This window comes from Mesoplodon bidens (assembly GCF_964165515.1).
Source record: "Mesoplodon bidens genome assembly, chromosome: 19".
NCBI classification, from domain to species: domain Eukaryota; kingdom Metazoa; phylum Chordata; class Mammalia; order Artiodactyla; family Ziphiidae; genus Mesoplodon; species Mesoplodon bidens.
The window spans coordinates 50648085-50668117 of record NC_138179.1 but is presented as its reverse complement, the minus strand read 5'-3'; the positions used below and the strand labels follow the sequence as shown (position 1 = coordinate 50668117).

The 20033-nt window shown below is 40.8% G+C and overlaps 1 protein-coding gene across 1 annotated transcript in view; it reads right to left on the bottom strand.

Annotated features, from left to right (window-relative positions):
• The window catches only part of BRCA1 (BRCA1 DNA repair associated), a 63479-nt gene extending 44251 nt beyond the window's left edge, over positions 1 to 19228 (bottom strand). The window contains 6 exon segments of the mRNA XM_081220385.1: positions 158 to 297; positions 1103 to 1191; positions 2132 to 2209; positions 10787 to 10840; positions 18044 to 18156; positions 19079 to 19228. Of these exon segments, the coding sequence (XP_081076511.1) occupies positions 158 to 297; positions 1103 to 1191; positions 2132 to 2209; positions 10787 to 10840; positions 18044 to 18123 (441 nt within the window). The 5' untranslated portion in view covers positions 18124 to 18156; positions 19079 to 19228.
• Between the last annotated feature and the right edge of the window lie 805 nt (positions 19229 to 20033).

Below are 20033 nucleotides of genomic sequence, written 5' to 3'. Positions count from 1 at the left end.
ACCTTCTCTTGTCTCCTCTAACTCTTGTTTGGCCACTTAATTTACCATCTTCCCTTGTTTACTGACTTTTTATGTAAATCCATAAGCATATAGCACACTCACCAACTCACAGTGCTCAGTAAAGAGATGTTATCAGAATACACAAAAATGGCCTTACCAAGGTAGGATTTTCAGGTTCACTCTGTTGAAGTCTTTTGGCCCGGTTTCGGTAGCCCATAGTTTGAATGATAGAAACTTCCTCCTTTAGATGCTCAGGAGAGTTATTTTCCTTTTTTGAAAAGTTATAACTGTTTGCGACTGTGAATTACAAAGGAAAACATTATTTTTGCAGTTAGAAAAAAATGTATTAATTGTAAGCAAAGAACCAAGAGAAAGCCTGTGTATGCTCTTCGTTGTACAATATTAAAACAATGCATTAAAGGTTGCCTATACTTTTTTTAAAAATGAACTTCAGAAGTTCTACTCCTAGGAAACGAACACACAGACCAAAGTTATTTCTACTCCTTTTTTTCCCACCTTAATACTAACAAATTTGCCTATTAATACCATATTTCACTGAAACTAAAATACCAGTGATATAAAATGCACCATTATTTTCTGTACCACTAAGAAAGAAAACACTAAATTAAACAATGACACACCATTGATGGTAAATTGCTCCCAATTTTGGAGATGTGCAAATAAAAAACGTGCATCTTAGTATGGATAAAATAAGGTGTGAGACCAGTGGGAATGATTTAAAAAATAGATTACAGGGGCTTCCCTGGTGGCGCAGTGGTTGAGAGTCCGCCTGCTGATGCAGGGGACACGGGTTCGTGCCCCGGTCCGGGAAGATCCCACATGCCGCAGAGCGGCTGGGCCCGTGAGCCGTGGACGCTGAGCCTGCGCGTCCGGAGCCTGTGCTCCGCAACAGGAGAGGCCACAACAGTGAGAGGCCCGCGTACCGCAAAAAAAAAAAAAAAAAAAAAAGATTACAGATAAAGAGCTAAAGTTAACCTAGACCAAAAGGTCTTACCACATATTCATATAAAATAATTCCACAAACTTCCATTTTAATAGATGGCCACTTGAGCATTGGCCCCTGGGGTCATGCAACACTTACTCTGCAATCCTGTGTCAAGCTCAAAAGCATGAATAATCTTCAATAGCTCTTCAACAAGCTGACTAAATCTTGTACTTTCTTGTAGGCTTCTGAAAGTAAATTGTTTGAAAGACACACTTAGCAAGTGATTACCAACTTTTGAAGGACACTAAAATAAGGAAAGACATGTAAACAAATAAAAAAAGTAGCAACAGTTAAAAAAATAACTATATGAAAAGAACAGAGCTATTAGTGACATTTCACTAATCAAAACATCATTGACAGCAGAATAAACCACATAGCATATTGATTGTTTATATAATTTGTTTTGGCCATTCAAACTTACCAAAAGCCTATAACTATCTAAAATAATAGTACTTTGAATCCACAGTAGATATAAATCCATTGCATTGAGAACTTATTATTCTGAACATCTGAATCCCATCCACCCAAACTGCCACTTCTAGGTCTCAGGGATTTCTGCCTAATCATGATTACAGTATTTCAAAATCACAGACAGATAACAATGTCCAAAGAGAGATTTTGGTTTAGGACAGTTGTAGGACAATATAATGTATTTATTCATTGACATACCTGAGTGACTACTATGTGTCAAACATGGGGAAAACAGTGTTGACTGAGACAGACAAAGCCAGTGCCCTAATAGAGCTTACATCCTGGCCAGAGGGACACACAATATATAAATGCATTGCATATGTGTGTGTGTAAATAAGTAGAAATATACGCAAGGAAGAAAAATAAAAGCAGGATCAGGACAATGGGGTCAGGGTGGTACAGTCCTGTATTAGATAAGGCTGCAAGTTCTTGCATCATATAGAAGGATTAGAAAAAGGCAATGAATTGCTCGTACCTGTATAAGGCAGATGTACTGCAAAATTTTCAGAAAAATGACTTGAGAAATAATTTACCCTGTCCGCTAAACGCACTTTTTTATACATTTTTCCACTGATGAGTGGTTTGATAGGAATACCAGCTACGTTATTAAGGAATTTCTACTTTTCCAACCTCCCAACTACCCAAATGATATACCTTCTGGTTATATCATTCTTACACAAAGGACACTGTGAAGGCCCTTTCTTCTGGTTGAGAAGTTTCAGCATACAAAATCTGTAAATTTTAAAGAATGAAAAGAACAACTCAAGTTACATTTTTTTTTTTGCAGAGAGAATATTCAAAAAGCAAATAGCCATGAGAAGATAATCTCACAACTGCCCTTAAGAGCCATTTTAAAGATAATGGCAGGTGAATTACAACCAGTGGCCTTCTTTAATTCTTTTTAGATGCTGTATAATCAGAAAACGAACTATATAAGCAAAGATCTATGAAAACTGAACTTACATGCATATGGCTTACTGTTATGATCAAATAAAACTTATTAAAAGTGAATATGGCATATTTAATGATATACTCATAATTATTTCATGCTGCATAATCAGACATAAATGGTAAGTGGTTCAAGTAAAATGATTATAATTAGTTTTAAAACTCAGCACCTCAATACAAAAGTTACAGTAATCAAGACACCATGGTACTAGCATAAGGATAGACATATACATAAATGGAATAGAATGAGAGTACAAACATACATCTATGCTACTGTTGATTTTCAACAGCAGCACCAAGACAATTAAATGGAAAAGGAATAATCTTATCAACAAATAGTGCTGGGACAGCTAGATATCCACATGCAAAAAAATGAAGATAGACTCCTACCTTACACAATACATAAAAATTAACTCAAAATGGATCACAGAACTAAATGTAAGAACTAAAACTATAAATGTTTGTGACCATGGGTTAAGCAATGATTTCATAAATAAATAAATGGCAAAAACACAAGCAACCAAAGAAAAAATGGGTACACTAGACTACATCAAACTTAAAAACTTTGGTGTTACAAATAATACTATGAAGAAAGAGAAGGGACAATCCACAGAATGAGAGAAAATATCTGTTAATCATATATCTGATAAGGGACTTGTATCCAGAATATATGAAGAACTCTTAAAATTCTATAAAAAAAGAAATAACCCAATTAAAAAATGGGCAAAGGATATGAAGAACTATTTTTTCCAAAGGAGATATACAAATGGTCAATAAGCACATGAAAAGATGCTCGATATCATTAGTCATTAGGAAAAAGGAAATCAAAGCCACAATGAGATGCCACTTTATGCCCACTATGATGGCCCTAATTAAAAAGACAGATAATAAGTATTGGCGAAGATGTGGAGCAACTGAAATCCTCATTCATTGCTGGTGGAAATATAAAACAATGCCGTCACTTCGGAAAACTGTTTGGCAGTTCCTCAAGATGTTAAACAGAGTTACCATAAGACTCTGCAATTCTACTCCTAGGTTTCTTTCCAGGAGAAATGAAAACGTAAGTCCACATAAAACTTGTACACAGGACTTCTTCCCTGGTGGCACGGTGGTTGAGAATCCGCCTGCCGATGCAGGGGACACGGGTTTGAGCCCTGGTCCAGGAAGATCCCACGTGCCACAGAGCAACTAAGCCCGTGCGCCACAACTACTGAGCCCGCATGCCACACTACTGAAGCCCGTGCGCCTAGAGCCCATGCTCCGCAACGAGAAGCCACCGCAATGAGAAGCCCGTGCACCGCAACGAAGAGTAGCCCCCCGCTCACCACAACTAGAGAGGGCCCACGCACAGCAACGAAGACCCAACGCAGCCATAAATAAATAAATAAATAAAATAAAAAACAAAACAAAACCCCTCAAGGCTGGAAGAAAACATGCTCCTTTTTATATTCACAATGCCCAACAGAGTATCTGGCATAACCAAGCTGCTCACTAGACATCTAAGGAATGAAGGAGGCTCATTCAGGGTTTTAGAATGGCTTTGGATAAAGAACAATTTTCTTCTTTGTCTCAGACGCTGAATATGGCTAAGAAGACTTGAAAATCATATGCAACCTGTTCAGAGTCAGCTTCCTTTTTTTTAAAATAAAGATTTTAACATTTATTTATTTAGGCTGCGCCGGGTCTTAGCTGCAGCATGCGGGCTTCTTAGCTGCAGCATGCTGACTCTTAGTTGTGGCATGCGGACTCTTAGTTCTAGAATGCATGAGGGATTCTAGTTCCCCAACCAGGGATCAAACCCGGGCCCCCTGCATTGGAAGCACTGAGTTTTACCCACTGAACCACCAGGGAAGTCCTGAGTCAGCTTTCTCAAGAAAGGAAAATACTGCTCCCATTGGCTGGTGGTGTCCATAAAGATCAACGTTCCCATAGGAAGAAGACAAAAGAAGACTCAAGAGAGGTAGAATGGAAAAAAGGGAAGAGAGCAGAAGTAGCTGTGGTGATGATTATTAAAAGCAGTGATTCACTGATACAACCAGTATTTACTACATGTGCAGTATTGTTCTAGATGCAAGAAATTCAGTGGAAAAGGAAAACAAAATCCCTGCTATTATAAAGGACATAATATTATGGCGAGGGAGGTGACTGGGGAAGGGAGTAGAGAAGATACCGACATTGAAGAGAGCCAGGAAAGAAGATTTAGGGAGCTGAAAAGGCAGTGGGAATGGTGAGCCAAAGATTTAGGGAGCTGAAAAGGCAGTGGGAATGGTGAGCCAGCAGACACTTAGAAAGCACTTTTTACTGGCCAGGTCCTTTAACATGCATTGCTCTCTCTCAGTCTATACAACCCTGAAGTATGATCTTCATTTTACAGTAAAGACTTGTCCCAGATCATACAGTAATCAAGTAAGTGGTAAAGGTGATACTCGATCTAGGATTGAACTGTAGCAAAGCCCATGGTTTTTCCACCAGAGAAAGTAAATGTAGGTAGGTTTGGTCAAGGAGACCCAGGGGTCCTTCTTCACTTGTATAGTTGCTTGAACTACCACATTGCACTTGACAACAATTCTATAGTTTAGGGGACAGGGGTATCAAAAAGCTACCTGCTCTGTATATAAAGCCCATTTAAACATTTATTTATTTATTTGGCGGTGCTGGGCCTTAGTTGTGGCATGGGGGATCTTCGTTGCCGTGTGTGGGACCTCTGTTGCGGCATGTGGTATCTTTAGTTGCGGCATGCGGGAGGCATGCGGGATCTAGTTCCCCGACCAGGGATCGAAACTGGGCCCCCTGCATTGGGAGCACAGAGTCCTAACCACTGGACCCAGGGAAGTCCCATAAAGTCCATTTAAAGAGCCACAAAATAGAGGCTACCACTCCTTGAGAAGATGCAAATGTTACCTGCACTCTACCATAATGGCTCTAGGAGGCATCAATGCATCACACTGGCAAATGGTACAATTCAACAATTCAGAGTAGAGGTAGGGAGGTAATTCCCTAAACATAGTACTGCAGAATACAGCAGCTAAGATACTGCGTGATAAGCCAAGCTATAGATGTTGCAGCCTGTACAATAATTACATAAGTAACACAGGAGAACCAGATACGTAGAAATCAACCAAGATATTATGAGTTCCAATCTTTCTTTATGCTAGAAAAAGAACAAACTCATAAAGGTTATTAACTAAACTCAAAAGAGAAAATAAACTTGTACATGACTTGAAAAGACTGAGCTAAGGAAAATATTGACAGATCAACAGAACAGTGGCATGTCTTTCAGGGCTCAGAAGAATTTATTAAACTCTGTTTTAGAACCCTGGGGAATCTATGTGATGCACTAATTAAATGAAAACACATATACAAGTTCTACAAAAGGTTCTTAGTGAAAAGGTCTAAGAAAAGTTTTGGGATTCTTGGGTTTCTAAAGCCCAATGGTTAAGGAAAGGCAATACATTTTTAAAGAAAATGCAGTATGTTTTCTAAAGGGCAGCTTCAGCTTTTTAAGAAAACGCTGATGGAGAATAGTAAAATCACAGTGCCACAAACAAACTTGGGGGACTTTTCAGAGTACTGATTTTTGAGCACATCTACACCCTGAACAGTTTAACAAGTTATGGAAACTCATCTAATTTTGAGTTGCTTGTCCAAGTCTATCCTGGCAGGAAGCAATGAATTAATAGTTCTAAGTACAAGCAAAATAAAGGCAAGCTGACTTTTGGCTACCTTCAGTTATATTGGGTGCCCTGGCTTACTATCAACAGAGCTAAGATAATAGACAAATATGGTCCCTTGTTAAAGGAAATAAAGACCCTGAGAGCTCCACAGCTTAGCGTCTCAGCATCCACTTATGTTGCTGGTCCCACCAAACCTTGTCAGTTTGTATAAATAAGGTTCTGTTTTCTTTTCTTTTTTAAAAAAAATTATTTATTTTTGGCTGTGTTGGGTCTTTGTTGCTGTGCGCAGGCTTTCTCTAGTTGTGGCAAGCGGGGGCTACTCTTCGTTGCAGTGCATGGTCTTCTCATTGCAGTGGCTTCTCTTGTTGCGGAGCACGGGCTCTAGGCACGTGGGCTTCAGTAATTGTGGCACATGGGCTCAGCAGTTGTGGCGCATGGGCTTAGTTGCTCCATGGCATGTGGGATCTTACCAGACCAGGGCTCAAACCCGTGTCCCCTGCATTGGCAGGCGGATTCTTAACCACTGCGCCACGAGGGAAGTCTTAAGGCTCTGTTTTTTTTGTTTTGTTTTGTTTTTTGCGGTATGCGGGCCTCTCACTGTTGTGGCCTCTCCCATTGCGGAGCACAGGCTCCGGACACGCAGGCTCAGCGGCCATGGCTCACGGGCCCAGCCGCTCCGCGGCATGTGGGATCTTCCCAGACCGGGGCACGAACCCGTGTCCCCTGCATCAGCAGGCGGACTCTCAACCACTGCGCCACCAGGGAAGCCCCCAAAAGGTTTTTTTAAAAGGTGAAATTAATATAGTTATATATTTTTAACCCAATTATGGCTAAAATTTTATCATTTCAAAATATAAAAATATTAATGAGATATTTGACATTCTTTTTTTGTAGTAGGTCTCTGAAAGCTTGTGTTTTTCCATACTTACAGTACATTTTAGCTCGGACTAGCCATATTTCAAGTGCTCAATAGCCACATGTGGCAGCTGTATTGGACAACACAGCTCTAGAAACTAACTACTCAAAGTGGGACTCATGGGTCTGTAGCAACCACATCACATGGGAAGTTCCTAGAATCTCAGCTGTACCCCAAACCTGCTGAATCAGAATCTGCATTTTAACAGGATCCCCAGGAGATTCTTATGCACATTAAAGTTTGAGAAGCAGTGCTCTGGAATGATAACCTTTCCATACACTTATATGGAGGATACTAAGAGGGACTAGACCAAGGAAGGCTGAGGTTTAAAGACCAGATAGACCAAGTAAGGCAAGTCTTGGGGTCAATTAACTGGGGAGATCCAGATAAGTGATGAGTCAGTGTCGGGGACGTTTCACGGCTGGATACATTAGATCATGACACCAGGGAATTCTGTAATCTAGTAATAGGTCAGTATGTCAGAGGTCCAGACATAGGCAAGAGATGGATAATCTAGCAAGTAGATTGAACATAGTCTCTCAGGAGTCTAGCAGCAGAAATGAGAAGTTCAGGGTGGTAGTTATAAGGGAAGAAAAGTAGCAGGGACCCAGCCATAGGAGGCTGAGGGTTAGTGGTAAGATTCTCATCCCTAGGAGACAAGAGCCTTGACTCAGGGGACTGGGATACTGGGCAAGGAACCTAGGCAGAATCTCCCAGATGAAGAGCTCAAGATAGCTTCTTGGTGGGGGAGGGATAAATTGGAAGATTGGGCTTGACATATACACACTACTATATATAAAATAGATAACTAATAAGGACCTACTGTATAGCACAGGGAACTCTACTCAATACTCTGTAATGGCCTGTATGGGAAAAGCATCTAAAAAAGAGTGAATATATGTATATGTGTAACTGATTCACTTTCCTGTACACCTGAAACTAACACAACGTTGTAAATCAACTATACTCCAGTAAAAATTTTTTAAAAAGGTAGCTTCTTAATTGTTGGAACTAAAGTACAAACCAGAGGTTTGATTAAAAAACAGAGCCTTGGGGCTTCCCTGGTGGCGCAGTGGTTGAGAGTCCGCCTGCCGATGCAGGGGACACGGGTTCGTGCGCCGGTCCGGGAAGATCCCACGTGCCGCGGAGCGGCTGGGCCCGTGAGCCGTGGCCGCTGAGCCTGCGCATCCGGAGCCTGTGCTCCGCAACGGGAGAGTCCACAACAGTGAGAGGCCCGCGTAGCGCCAAAAAAAATAATAATGAAATAAAAAAGCCTTTTGGTAATGTGGCTACTAGAAAATTTAAGTTAGATTTATATGGCTCAGATTATATCTCTTTGGACAATGTGGTCTAGATCTTTCAAAAAATATTACACATTTCATCTGTTGTTTGGAAGCTGCAAGCTAATGCATGAATGGCCTAAGTAATATTTTCTAAACTGGTACCATTGTACTTTCTGTATATCTCATGAAAGATTTCAGAACTACAGGCTTACTCTGGTCAATAAAGCTGCGTTATCGTTAGCAATTAGAGCTCACCTTGAGAAAATACAATTAATGCTTGGGGGTATTTTTCTGAGCTTTCTTATCATATAGATCAAGGTGTTATTCAGACTATAAAGGTATTACAGAAGATATTTCATGAAAAAGTTGATCTATCACGCAGGCATTATACTAAACTTTTAATTCTAACTTATCACTTAAAATATGGCTGGCTAGGGCTTCCCTGGTGGCGCAGTGGTTGAGAGTCCGCCTGCCGATGCCGGGAAGATCCCACATGCTGCAGAGCAGCTGGGCCCACGAGCCATGGCCGCTGAGCCTGCGCGTGTGGAGCCTGTGCTCCGCAACGGGAGAGGCCACAACAGTGAGAGGCCCGCGTACCGCAAAAAAAAAAAAAAAAAAAAAAAGCCTGGCTATTCTGCTTTTCCTATCCTCCATATTAGGAATTGCAAGCCTTTTTCACTCTCTTCCAGTTGCCAACTTTAACCTTCTCAATCTCAACAGATGTCTTTACCTCCAACTTCACTGAATAACAAACAACTATTTCTCTTTCTAGCATCCATTTTCTAGTTCCAATCACTCTGCCTCCTCTTGGATCTTTCTCTCTTGCAAATATCATCTCCCCTCTGAGGGCTCCTTCCTTTTGTAATACAACTCCTCTATGTATATGAAAAGTTAGTTTCTTTTTCCTGAACATATTCTTTCTTCTCTTCATACCTTTGCTCATATTATTTCCTCTGCCTGTAAAACTGCCTTCTTCCACAGCTCTCAAAGTAATGAATGTTCATAATTTAATCTCTTCTTTACACACTATAATACCGTATGTTCATTATTCAAGGGGACAGGAAAGCATACAGTACATTTCAGAAAGATTCTTGTCAAGAAACAGTGAAAGTCCCAGCATTTAAAAGGTTAGTCTTCAGCTATCTGTAACCTTTTAAATAGTGGGACCTTAAAATTTTGTTTTATAAAGGTACTGATCTATAAAGAAAATGGCCCTATACCACAGACAGTTTCAGAAGCTTCCCTCTAGAGGCCACAAAACTAAAAATTCTTGAAGGAGAGATAAAGCCGTGCTGCCATGACACCTGACCAGGGAGAAGGGCCTGAAGAATGAGAAGGAAACTGTTGGGAACAGATCTAGGCCAGTGGCGTGACCTGGAAAAGGGGTGACAGTGGAAATGGGCTCTGGATCCTTGTTGGGACAGATAAATAGCAAGAAGGTAAAATTCAGAGGAAGGAAGGGGCTGGCCAGCTGGCAGACTTGTGCTCAGAGGATATCCCTCCAAAGGGAACAGGTTTCCTCCAGCTTCAGCCAGCCCTCATTATCCTTAATGCAGAAGCTTTTCATGTTTTCTAGGTTACAGAAACGTTCCAAGCTGATGAAAATTATGAACTGTCTTCCCAGAAAACTGCACAGGCCCATATTTTTAATACAATTGAGCTTAAAATTCAATATAATTCTAGGAAATTCATGAAAACCATTCATGAATCCCAAGTTACGAACTCTTGAATCTAAAACTTCCTTAGAGGATACGTAAGAAATTGATAATTGTGGTTTTTTTCTGGGGAGAGAAGGGAGAGGCAGGGGTTTGAGGTAGGAGGGAAAAATACTTTGCATCATTTATGCTAGTAAATGCATTACCATTGACATGGCTTGCCTTTTCAATTAAAAAAAGAAAAAAATGCTTCAAAAGAAATAAGTTGGCATTCAGGGCAATCATAGCTTAACATCAAGGAAAGGAGAAAACCCCCTGTTCCACAAAATTACCTACCAAACTTTTTCTGAAATTATTCCATCAAGAAACATATCCATTTCAAAGGGCAAAATCCTTAAAAATGTAAATATAACTTGAATCATTGGTATGAATGAATTTCAGCCTAAATATAAACTGATATCAGGTCCTTTCCTATTTTCACAAGGATTATGAAGCAGGCAAACACTGAACCTTAGAGGGCAGAGAGCAGAAGGACATGCAGAAATGAACAGAAAGGAGAAACTGGGACAGTTGAAACACAATTTGCTTATTTCGTAACTGCTTGCAATCTGCTTTCACCCATGGACACAAAAAACAAACAGCTGTTCAAAGTGATTTCATATCCCACTAGATAAATATGCCAATATTTTACCACAAACTATGGCTACAAAAACTTACGATTCGTTTTCACATAATTGAAGAAGCTAAAGCTTTAATAAAGCTAGGTGTTTCCTGTGTTATGAAGGATAAACACAAAAGCTAATAATGGAGCCACATAAAACATTCAAACTTACTTGCAAAATATGTGATCACATTTTGTGGAAACAGGCTCTTTGATCAACTCCAGACTAGAAGGGTAGGGAAAAAAAAAAAAAAAAAGAAGAGAAATGAGGTTCAATAATTCATTTAAAAATAAATGAATAAATGAATTCTTAATAAAGAAGTTCAACTTTAAGCTGCTATAACTAGTCAAAGTAAGGCTTTAAGTTCATTCAATAAATATTTATTAAATGTCTGCTGTACTAGGAACCAAAAATACAGCAAAGAATATGATCCTTACCCTCACTGAGCTTTCAGACATCAAAACAGAATATATCATTCTTTTCTACATTCTATGTTATCTTTAGCATTTAAAAAATTAGATGATATTATTTCATATTAGTTTTCACTGATACCTTTTTTGAGCTATCATTGTGGGTGCACATCCTATATGTTAACTAAACTTTAAGCTCCACAAAGACAAAAACTTCTTGTATTTCTTTTGAATTCCCTCGTAGCACTTTTTTGGCATGTGATTGCCTTTTCATTTTTTATTTATTTTATTTTATTTTATTTTTTTTGCAGTACGCGGGCCTCTCACTGTTGTGGCCTCTCTCGTTGCGGAGCACAGGCTCCGGACGCGCAGGCTCAGCGGCCATGGCTTACGGGCCCAGCCGCTCCGCGGCATGTGGGATCTTCCCGGACCGGGGCACGAACCCACGTCCCCTGCATTGGCAGGCGGACTCTCAACCACTGCACCACCAGGGAAGCCCCTATTTTTTATTTCTTAATATGGAAGGCTTCAAGCATTTACACAAATAAAACAGTAAAATGAACTCCATGTACCATAACCCAATTTCAGCAGTTATCAGCTCACAGCCAATCTTATTTCATCCATACCAAAATACACTCAAAGCCAAGATTATTTTAAAATAAATCCCAGGGGATTTCCCTGGTGGTCCCGGGGGTAAGACTCCACACTCCCAATGCAGGGGGCCCACGTTCAATCCCTGGTGGGGGAACTAGATCCCACGTGCATGCCGCAACTAAGAAGCCTGCATGCCACGACTAAGAACCTGCATGCCGCAACTAAAAAGATCCCGCATGCCACAACGAAGATCCCACGTGCCGCAACTAAGCCCCGACGCGCAGCCAAAATAAATAAAATAAATATTTTTTAAAATCCCAGCTGTCATAGCATTTCATCTATAAATATTTCAGAATAGGGCTTCCCTGGTGGCGCAGTGGTTGAGAGTCCGCCTGCCAATGCAGGGGACACGGGTTCGTGCCCCGGTCCGGGAGGATCCCACATGCCGCGGAGCGGCTGGGCCCGTGCGCCACGACTACTGAAGCCCGCGCACCTGGAGCCCGTGCTCCGCAACAAGAGAAGCCACCGCAATGAGAAGCCCTTGCACTACAACAGAAGAGTAGCCCCTGCTCACCACAACTAGAGAAAGCCCATGTGCAGCAGCGAAGACCCAACGCAGCCAAAAATAAATAAATTTATTAAAAAATAAAAAAAATAAAATAAAATAAAATAAAAATATTTCAGAATATATCTTTCAAAGATAAAGACTTTTTTAGTTTAACCATGAAACCATTATTACTCCTAAAAAATAATTTCCCTAGTATCATCTAATATACAACGAATGTTCCAATTTCCCTCACTGTCTCATAAAAATTTAATAATTAAATTCATTTAAATCAGGATCCAAATAAGATCCACACATTGCATTTGCTTGATATATCTCAAGTCTCATTTACAGATTTCTACTCTTTTTTTGCCTCGTCATTTATTTTAAAAACTAGGTCATTTGACCTCTAGAATTTCCCACATTCTAGATTTTGCTGATTATAACCCTATGATGTGGTTTAACTTGTCCCTCTAACCTCTATTTCCTGTAAACTAGACCTACAGGCTCAGTCAAAATTGGGTTCAATTTTTTGGCAAGAACACTTTAGAGATAGTTCTGTGTACTTTTATTACATCACTTCAGGAGGTACATGATGTTTGGTTTGTGATTACTTTGTAAGAACAGTGTAATAAGTAGTCACTGAAGAAAATTTAGAAAATAATAAACTTAGAAAAATATTAAAATCTCCAGAAAAGAAAATACATCACTCAAATTCTCATCCCTACCCATCTAACCACAAAATCTCAAGGCCCTCCTGAGATTAATTCATTTACTAATATAACAAGTATTTATTGTGCATCTACCATGTGCAAGCACTGCTCTTGGAGATGCAAATACAGCAGTGAACAAAATAAAGCCTGCCCTCACAGAACTTACATTCTAGTTGTGGTAGACAGTTGATTGAGAAACAAACATATATGGGAATAAGTGCTAAAAAGAAAAATAAAGCAAGGTAAGGGGACAGGGAGTGCAGTGTGTGGGGGGAAGGGTATATACAGGGTGGTCAGGAAAGGCCTCACTGAGAAGGTGACACTGGCAGACAGCTGAGCAACGTGAGGAAACAAGCTGTGCAACAGTTGGGGGAAGAACATTCCAGCAGAGGGAGCAGAAAAGACAGACTCTGAGCAGGACCATGCCCAGGGTTTTTAAAGGACACCGAGTAGGCCAAGGTCTAGGATGGATAATCAAGGGGAAGGTACTAGTAGAAGAGGTCAGAGAGGTAGGTGGGAGCCTGAGCATGTAGGAACCTACAGGCTATTTTAAGTCTTCAGTTTTTATTCTGAATGAGTTTCAGAAACTGATTCTTGGTAAAGTTCAGGCAAGACATCAAAGAACAGGTAACCTGTGTATGTGATAGGAATGTGGTTCATTAAATGTTTAACTTTTTAGAAAAGGATCACAAGAAAAGCTGGGGGACAATAGTCTCCTTATGAAGGGTTTGGTAACACAACTCTCGCAATCATGGGGTTTCTGACGTAGCACAGGGCAATGAAAAGAAAATACCAGAGTAAGTCAGAAGACTGGGTTTCTACTACAGTTCTCTTTGTTAGCAGAGTGATCTCAGGCCAACCACTCTACCTGAACCTCAGTTTCCTTCTCGGTCACCCACTCTACCAGTCTCTTGAGGCTATTCTGAGAATAAAATTAAATGCAACCTGAGATGACTTGTACCAATGTTAGTATTATCATTGGGACTGAAAGTGATTTTAAAAAGAAAAACAAAGAAAACCCTGATTTGTTAGTAAATCACTATTCTTCAGATATGCTAGACAGCAAAAGAAATTCTCAGTAAAAGAGAAGTTGGATTTAGCTATGATACCAGATGGCTTTCATTCTCACCACTGACTCAATTCTGAGATAATTATATTTCAGTATAGTAATTAAAAACCAAGCTATACAAACATACTGTAAACACAAACTTTGAACAGATGAAAACTCCAATACATAAAAAAGTAATTACTGTTGAAGGAAAAGCTTGAAGAGAGAATGGGAATGAAAAGAAAAAAATTAAAATGTTCTCTTCTAGGTCCTGATGAAAGTAAATGTTTACTATAAAAGTGATTCAGGGACTTCCCTGGTGGCGTAGTGGTTAAGAATCCACCTGCCAATGCAGGGGACACGGGTTCGAGCCCTGGTCCGGGAAGATTCCACATGCTACAGAGCAACTAAGCCTGTGCGCCACAACTACTGAGCCTGTGCTCTAGAGCCCGCAAACCACAACTACTGGAGCCTGCGTGCCACAACTACTGAAGCCGCTGTGCCTAGAGCCTGTGCTCTACAACAAGAGAAGCCACCGCAATGAGAAGCCTGCACACCGCAACGAAGAGTAGTCCACACTCGCCGCAACTAGAGAAAGCCCGTGCGCAGCAACAAAGACCCAACTCAGCCGAAAATAAATAAATTAATAAATAAATAAATTTATATTGAAAATAAATAAAGAATAAAATAAAATAAAAGTGACTCAAATATTTAAAACCTTTCAAACCAGGAAATATTTTAGGCCTACTGCATATTTATATTTAGAGCTTCCAAGATGGTAAGTGATTGGAGAAAGAAGCTAGGTTATGTTCAAAAAACAACCACCACCCACTGGGATACACATTTTAGCAAACTCTTCGAAAGTCAAAGAATTTGTATATTCATGTGTAAAGAGTTAGAAAGAACTACCAGTTATCAGAAATAAATGCCAATAATGACTCAGGGGCCAGGAGAAGGAATTTTAGCTTGAGACCTCAAAGAAGCTGGAAACCTACCCTATAGTTACCATAAATAACATTGTTTCCATTCACAGTCAGGAATCATTTATTAAGACATTAACTGCAAATTGTACTGTTCTAGGCAATGTTAAAAAAAAAAGTGAACTAGGTATGAGTTTAAGGTTTAACAACCAGGAAGAACAGTCTTAGTTTAAAAACCCAGGTCTATTTCTAATAGAAAACAGATTGAGGACTTCCTTGGTGGCACAGTGTTTGAGAATCCGCCTGCCAGTGCAGGGGACATGGGTTTGATCCCTGGTCCGGGAGGATTCCACATGCTGCGGAGCAACTAAGCCCGTGCGTCACAACTACTAAGCCTGTGCTCTAGAGCCTGCGAGCCACAACTACGGAGCCCACATGCCACAACTACTGAAGCCTGCACGCTCTAGGGCCTGTGCTCCACAACAAGAGAAGCCACTGCAATGAGAAGCCCGTGCACCAAAAGGAAGAGCAGCCCCTGCTCACCACAACTAGAGAAAGCCTGAGCACAGCAACCAAGACCCAACGCAGCCCAAAGGAAAAAAAAAAAAAAACAGATAGAAAAAATTAATAAATAAGGAGCTGGAAAATACACAGTAGTTGACTGAAAATAAAAATTTAACATTAACTTTCATTCTCACATCTTTAATTTTTATGTATCTGAGTTTTTCATTTGATGGTTTACTTTGCCAGAATGAGAAAGAACATTACATTATTATGACTGAGTCCCATGGAAATGTAAAATAAATGGACCCAAATGTCATATTATTAAGGACTTTTTGATCACTCCTTATAATCATCATGAGTAAGTTTTATGCTTTTTCAAAAGCAATTTTTTTTCCAATTGTCATTTCCTGCTTGCCTGGCTCTGATGTTTCATACATTAAGCTGTAAAGCTCATTTAGCTTTGGTTCTTGTTTAGCTGAAATGTTGAGAGGCGGGGGAGCAGAAGGTAGGTTACTTATAAATCTTGTTTCTCTCTGAAAACACAACTTGCATTTTTAAAAATCTTATTTACTTGACTCCAAATATGAAAAATAACTTTCATTAAGCACAAAGGAAAGGTAAAACTTTTCAGTTTACTTTTTGAATACCCACCACTATTACCATGTTAAAAACCACTAAATTATCAAAGAACCAATTTAGTTTATTACTTAATACCTTCAATAAATGTTTACTGAGTGGCTACTATGTCCCAGATACTGTTCTAACTACTGAAGATATGAAGTAAATAAAACAAGTAAAAACCTCTGCCCTTGGGAGTTTATATTCTGTGGGGGTTGAGAAAAAGGATAAATAAATTATACAGAATGTCAGATAGTTTTAAGTTATGTAAAAAATAAGCATTATGGAAAACAAGGGGGATAAGGGATGTGTTGAGGGTGGGAGTGTTACAATTTTAAACTGGGACTGTCTGCCTCTTTGAAAGATGGTATTTCAATCAAGATTTGTGAGCCATGCAATTACCAGGGGAAGAATGTTGCAGGCAGAGGGTGTAGCAAGCATAAAAGCTCAGAGGCAGGAGAATATGTCGCATGTCTGAAGAGCACTGAAGAGGCCAGAATGACCAGAATTAAGAGAACAGAAGGAAGAGGATAGTCAGTAATCCTCCTAAATTGCCTTTCTGGCTTTTTACCAAGAAATTCTGAGGTATGGTTTTTAATTTATTTTATAGATTTAAGAGATACCATTGAGGTCAGCTAGTGACTACCTGGGGTTCATAACCTTTGTTGTACCATGGACTCCCTTTGGCAGTTGGTAAAGCTCATGAACCCCTTTCTTAGAGCAATGCTTTTAAATATATAAAATACAAAATATAAAATTACATAAGAAACAATTATATAAGAATACAGTTCTATCTATAGGCTTCCAAGGGTCGTGGAGGGTCAGCAAGTTAAGAGCTCCTGAATCCACACAAGATAACTTTCTGGGGTGATGGAAGCATTCTATATCATTCATTCATTCATTCATTTATGGCTGTGTTGGGTCTTCGTTGCTGTGCGCAGGCTTTCTCTAGCTGCAGCGAGCGGGGGTTATTCTTCGTTGCAGTGCGTGGGCTTCTCATTGCGGTGGCTTCTCTTGTTGAGAAGCACAGGCTCTAGGCGCGTGGACTCAGTAGTTGTGGCTTGCGGGCTCTAGAGCTCAGGCTCAGTAGTTGTGGTGCACGGGCTTAGTTGTCCGTGGCTTGTGGGATCTTCCCCGGCCAGGGCTCGAACCTGTGTCCCTTGCATTGGTAGGCAGATTCTTAACCACTGTGCCACCAGGGAAGCCCGGAAATGTTCTATATCTTGACTGGGTTACTCAGATATATATACACTTGCCCAAACTCATAGACTTGTACACTTAAGCTCTCTGCATTTCACTGTATGTAAATTACACTTCAATCTAAAAAAACCTTTACTATTCTAGTCTCCTCCTTATTTTGTAGATGCAGGAAACAAAGGCTCACTCAAAAAGTCTAAGAGGGGGGAGGGGCAGTATAGGGTTGGGGGGTGAGAGATACAAACTATTAGGTGTAAGATAGGCTACAAGGATGTATTATACAACATGAGGAATATAGCCAATATTTTAGAATAACTGTAAATGGAGATTAACCTTTAAAAATTGTATAAAAAATAAAAATTTTTAAATAAATGAATAAATCTGGGGGGTGGGGTCAAAGAAACTTGCTAAAGGCTTTGAGGACTCACAGTATTCTTATTTAAATATAGTATAGGGCTAGTTTCCACCAAAGGTTCTCCCAAGACCTACCCACTCACTGACACCAAGCATTTGTGATTTTATTTTGCCGTTATTAACTATGTCCATTCCAAGTGATCAAGCTGGTTGTAGAGATGGATGAAATGCCCAAATGCCACTTAAGCCAAACCAGATCCTTGCCCCAATATAGAGCCAATCAAGACAGCCTGTGGACATTCAAGACAGGGGGCTGTGTGTGTTGAGGTGACACAGAGGGAAGGTTAGAGTGGAGAAAAAGGAGTAATTTCTTATATTCCTAAAGCTCTTCAGTTAAGAAAAGCAGCAACTTTAATAGCTTAATCTTAAAAAAATTATAATTTTTTCTCCTTTCTATCTAAGGTCAATTCTATTCATTTGCATCGGACATAAGGAAGAATCTCAAATTAATAAACTCTTGACTTACCAGATTGGACACTCTAAGATTTTCTGCATATCATTAAGGACATTTTGTACTTCTTCAACGTGATCCGCAGAAAAATCCATTTCTTCCTGTTCCCATGAACTTTAACACATGAACTTAAATATATATGTAAATAAATCACGTTAAAAGGTTTAAAAGCTTGGTTTCATTAAGTGCCATTTAAGATTGGAATGCTTTAGTATCAGATCAACCATAGAACTAATGACAAAAACCTTATTTTTAAAAAATTCTATAAGTTTTTTGTAATTAAGACCATTTAAATTCTCTATTTTTTCACATCTAGCCTCCAATCACTTTCTTTTAGTCTTTTCCTTTCTCCAAGAACGGGAAAGCCACAGTGGGGTGACTGACTGGGTGAGTGGTGGTAGCCACCTAATTCTCCAATCATCCCGGATGTTTTCTTTTTCTCGCTTAAAATCAAAATCAACACTAACCAATGCTCCCCACCCCTGTCCTTCCCCAGTGTTTCCCACTGGCCTGCACTCATCTCAGGATCCTCCTCAGGCACATCCATGCCAGCAGCGTATGTGCCTAGGGAGGCTCGCCCCTCTACTTCCTTCTTGTCCCTTCTCAGAAACACCTATGAATCCAGTTCTTAACGGCTCTTCCTCCCACAAAATTCTGTTTCCTCCTCTTCCCAGACACATTCGTGCACCCCGTTTTCCCTCTGGGTCTCCATCTTACATATACCAGCCCATCTTTGTATACCATGATGTCCCCCTCAAGACCCATTCCAGTTTCCACCATCAGGATTCCCCCTCGGAGACACCCTGCCCCCTCCCTTATCTTCAGCGCCTCCCCCCGACCGTGTGACCCACAAATTACCCCCCTCCCCACGATTTCCCCAGATTCAACGTCTTAGGCTTCTCAGGTTCCATCTTCCGCCCGCCCCTTGGCAGATAACACCCATCTTGCTTCGCCTTCAGGAGTCACCTCTCCCCTGCTGTCTCCACACCTGTTTACTGCCTGTCCCCGGAGCACCCTGTGGGCCCCTCTCCCTTCCCCAGGTTCTCTCACCTTTACCCAGAGCAAAGCGTCTGTGGTTCCCGGGCCCAGAGGCCCAGTTCTCTGAAAAACCCCCCGGACAGCCCTTGGTCAGGAAAGCTCACACAGCGCTGTCGCAGTTGCGATTAATCTGTAATTCCCGCGCTTTCCTGTTGCCACGGAAACCGGTCGCTGCGCCTAGCGAGAGCCTCTCAGAACGCGAGAACGAAACACGTTACGGAAGGGCGGAACAGAAAGAGCTGAGTCTCTCGGGGTTCCTGATTGGTCACCCATTCTTTCCCTGCGTTACGTAATTAGAAAGAGACGGAAGAGGACGAATTTTGCTCTAGTTTTCTAACAGGCGCTTGACCTCTTATCTCTACGCTTCCAGTTGCGGCTTATTATGTCACAGTAATTGCTGTACTAGGGTCGGAATCGCTCCCTGAGGCCCGAATATGAGCGCAAGATAGTGCCTAAAAGAGTCGCAGGAAGTGGCCCCGTTCCCTCACCCTTTCCGTCGCAATGGAAGTCTCCAGTTTTGGTAAATAAAAGGGTTGTGGGGGAAAAACTACGATTTCCAGCACGCATTGCGGATCGAAAAGCCTTGGCCACAGTGTCCCTTGGAAATTGTAGTCTTATGGAGAGGAGCTTCCGACACGGGAAGCGGGCACGAGTCTCACGACAGCCCAGTTGACAAATTGAAGAGCTCCGTCCGCTTATGCACGTCAACAGATATGGATTGGAGTGTTATGTTTTAGTATCTTGAGAGCGGATAATAGGCTAAAGAACCTACAAGTCCTAGGAAGACTACAATTCCCATCCATCCCCGCGAGTCTCCGACAACTCGTCCTCTAAGGTCGGTGACCTAAGGTCCGGCGCAGCTTTTACCTGGGAAGGGGAAATCGGACCACGGCTGCGCACTCGTAGTTCCGCCCCTTTGCCCCAGTGTTTGTTGTTGTTGTGAGGTTCTGGCTGCTCCTGCCCCGCC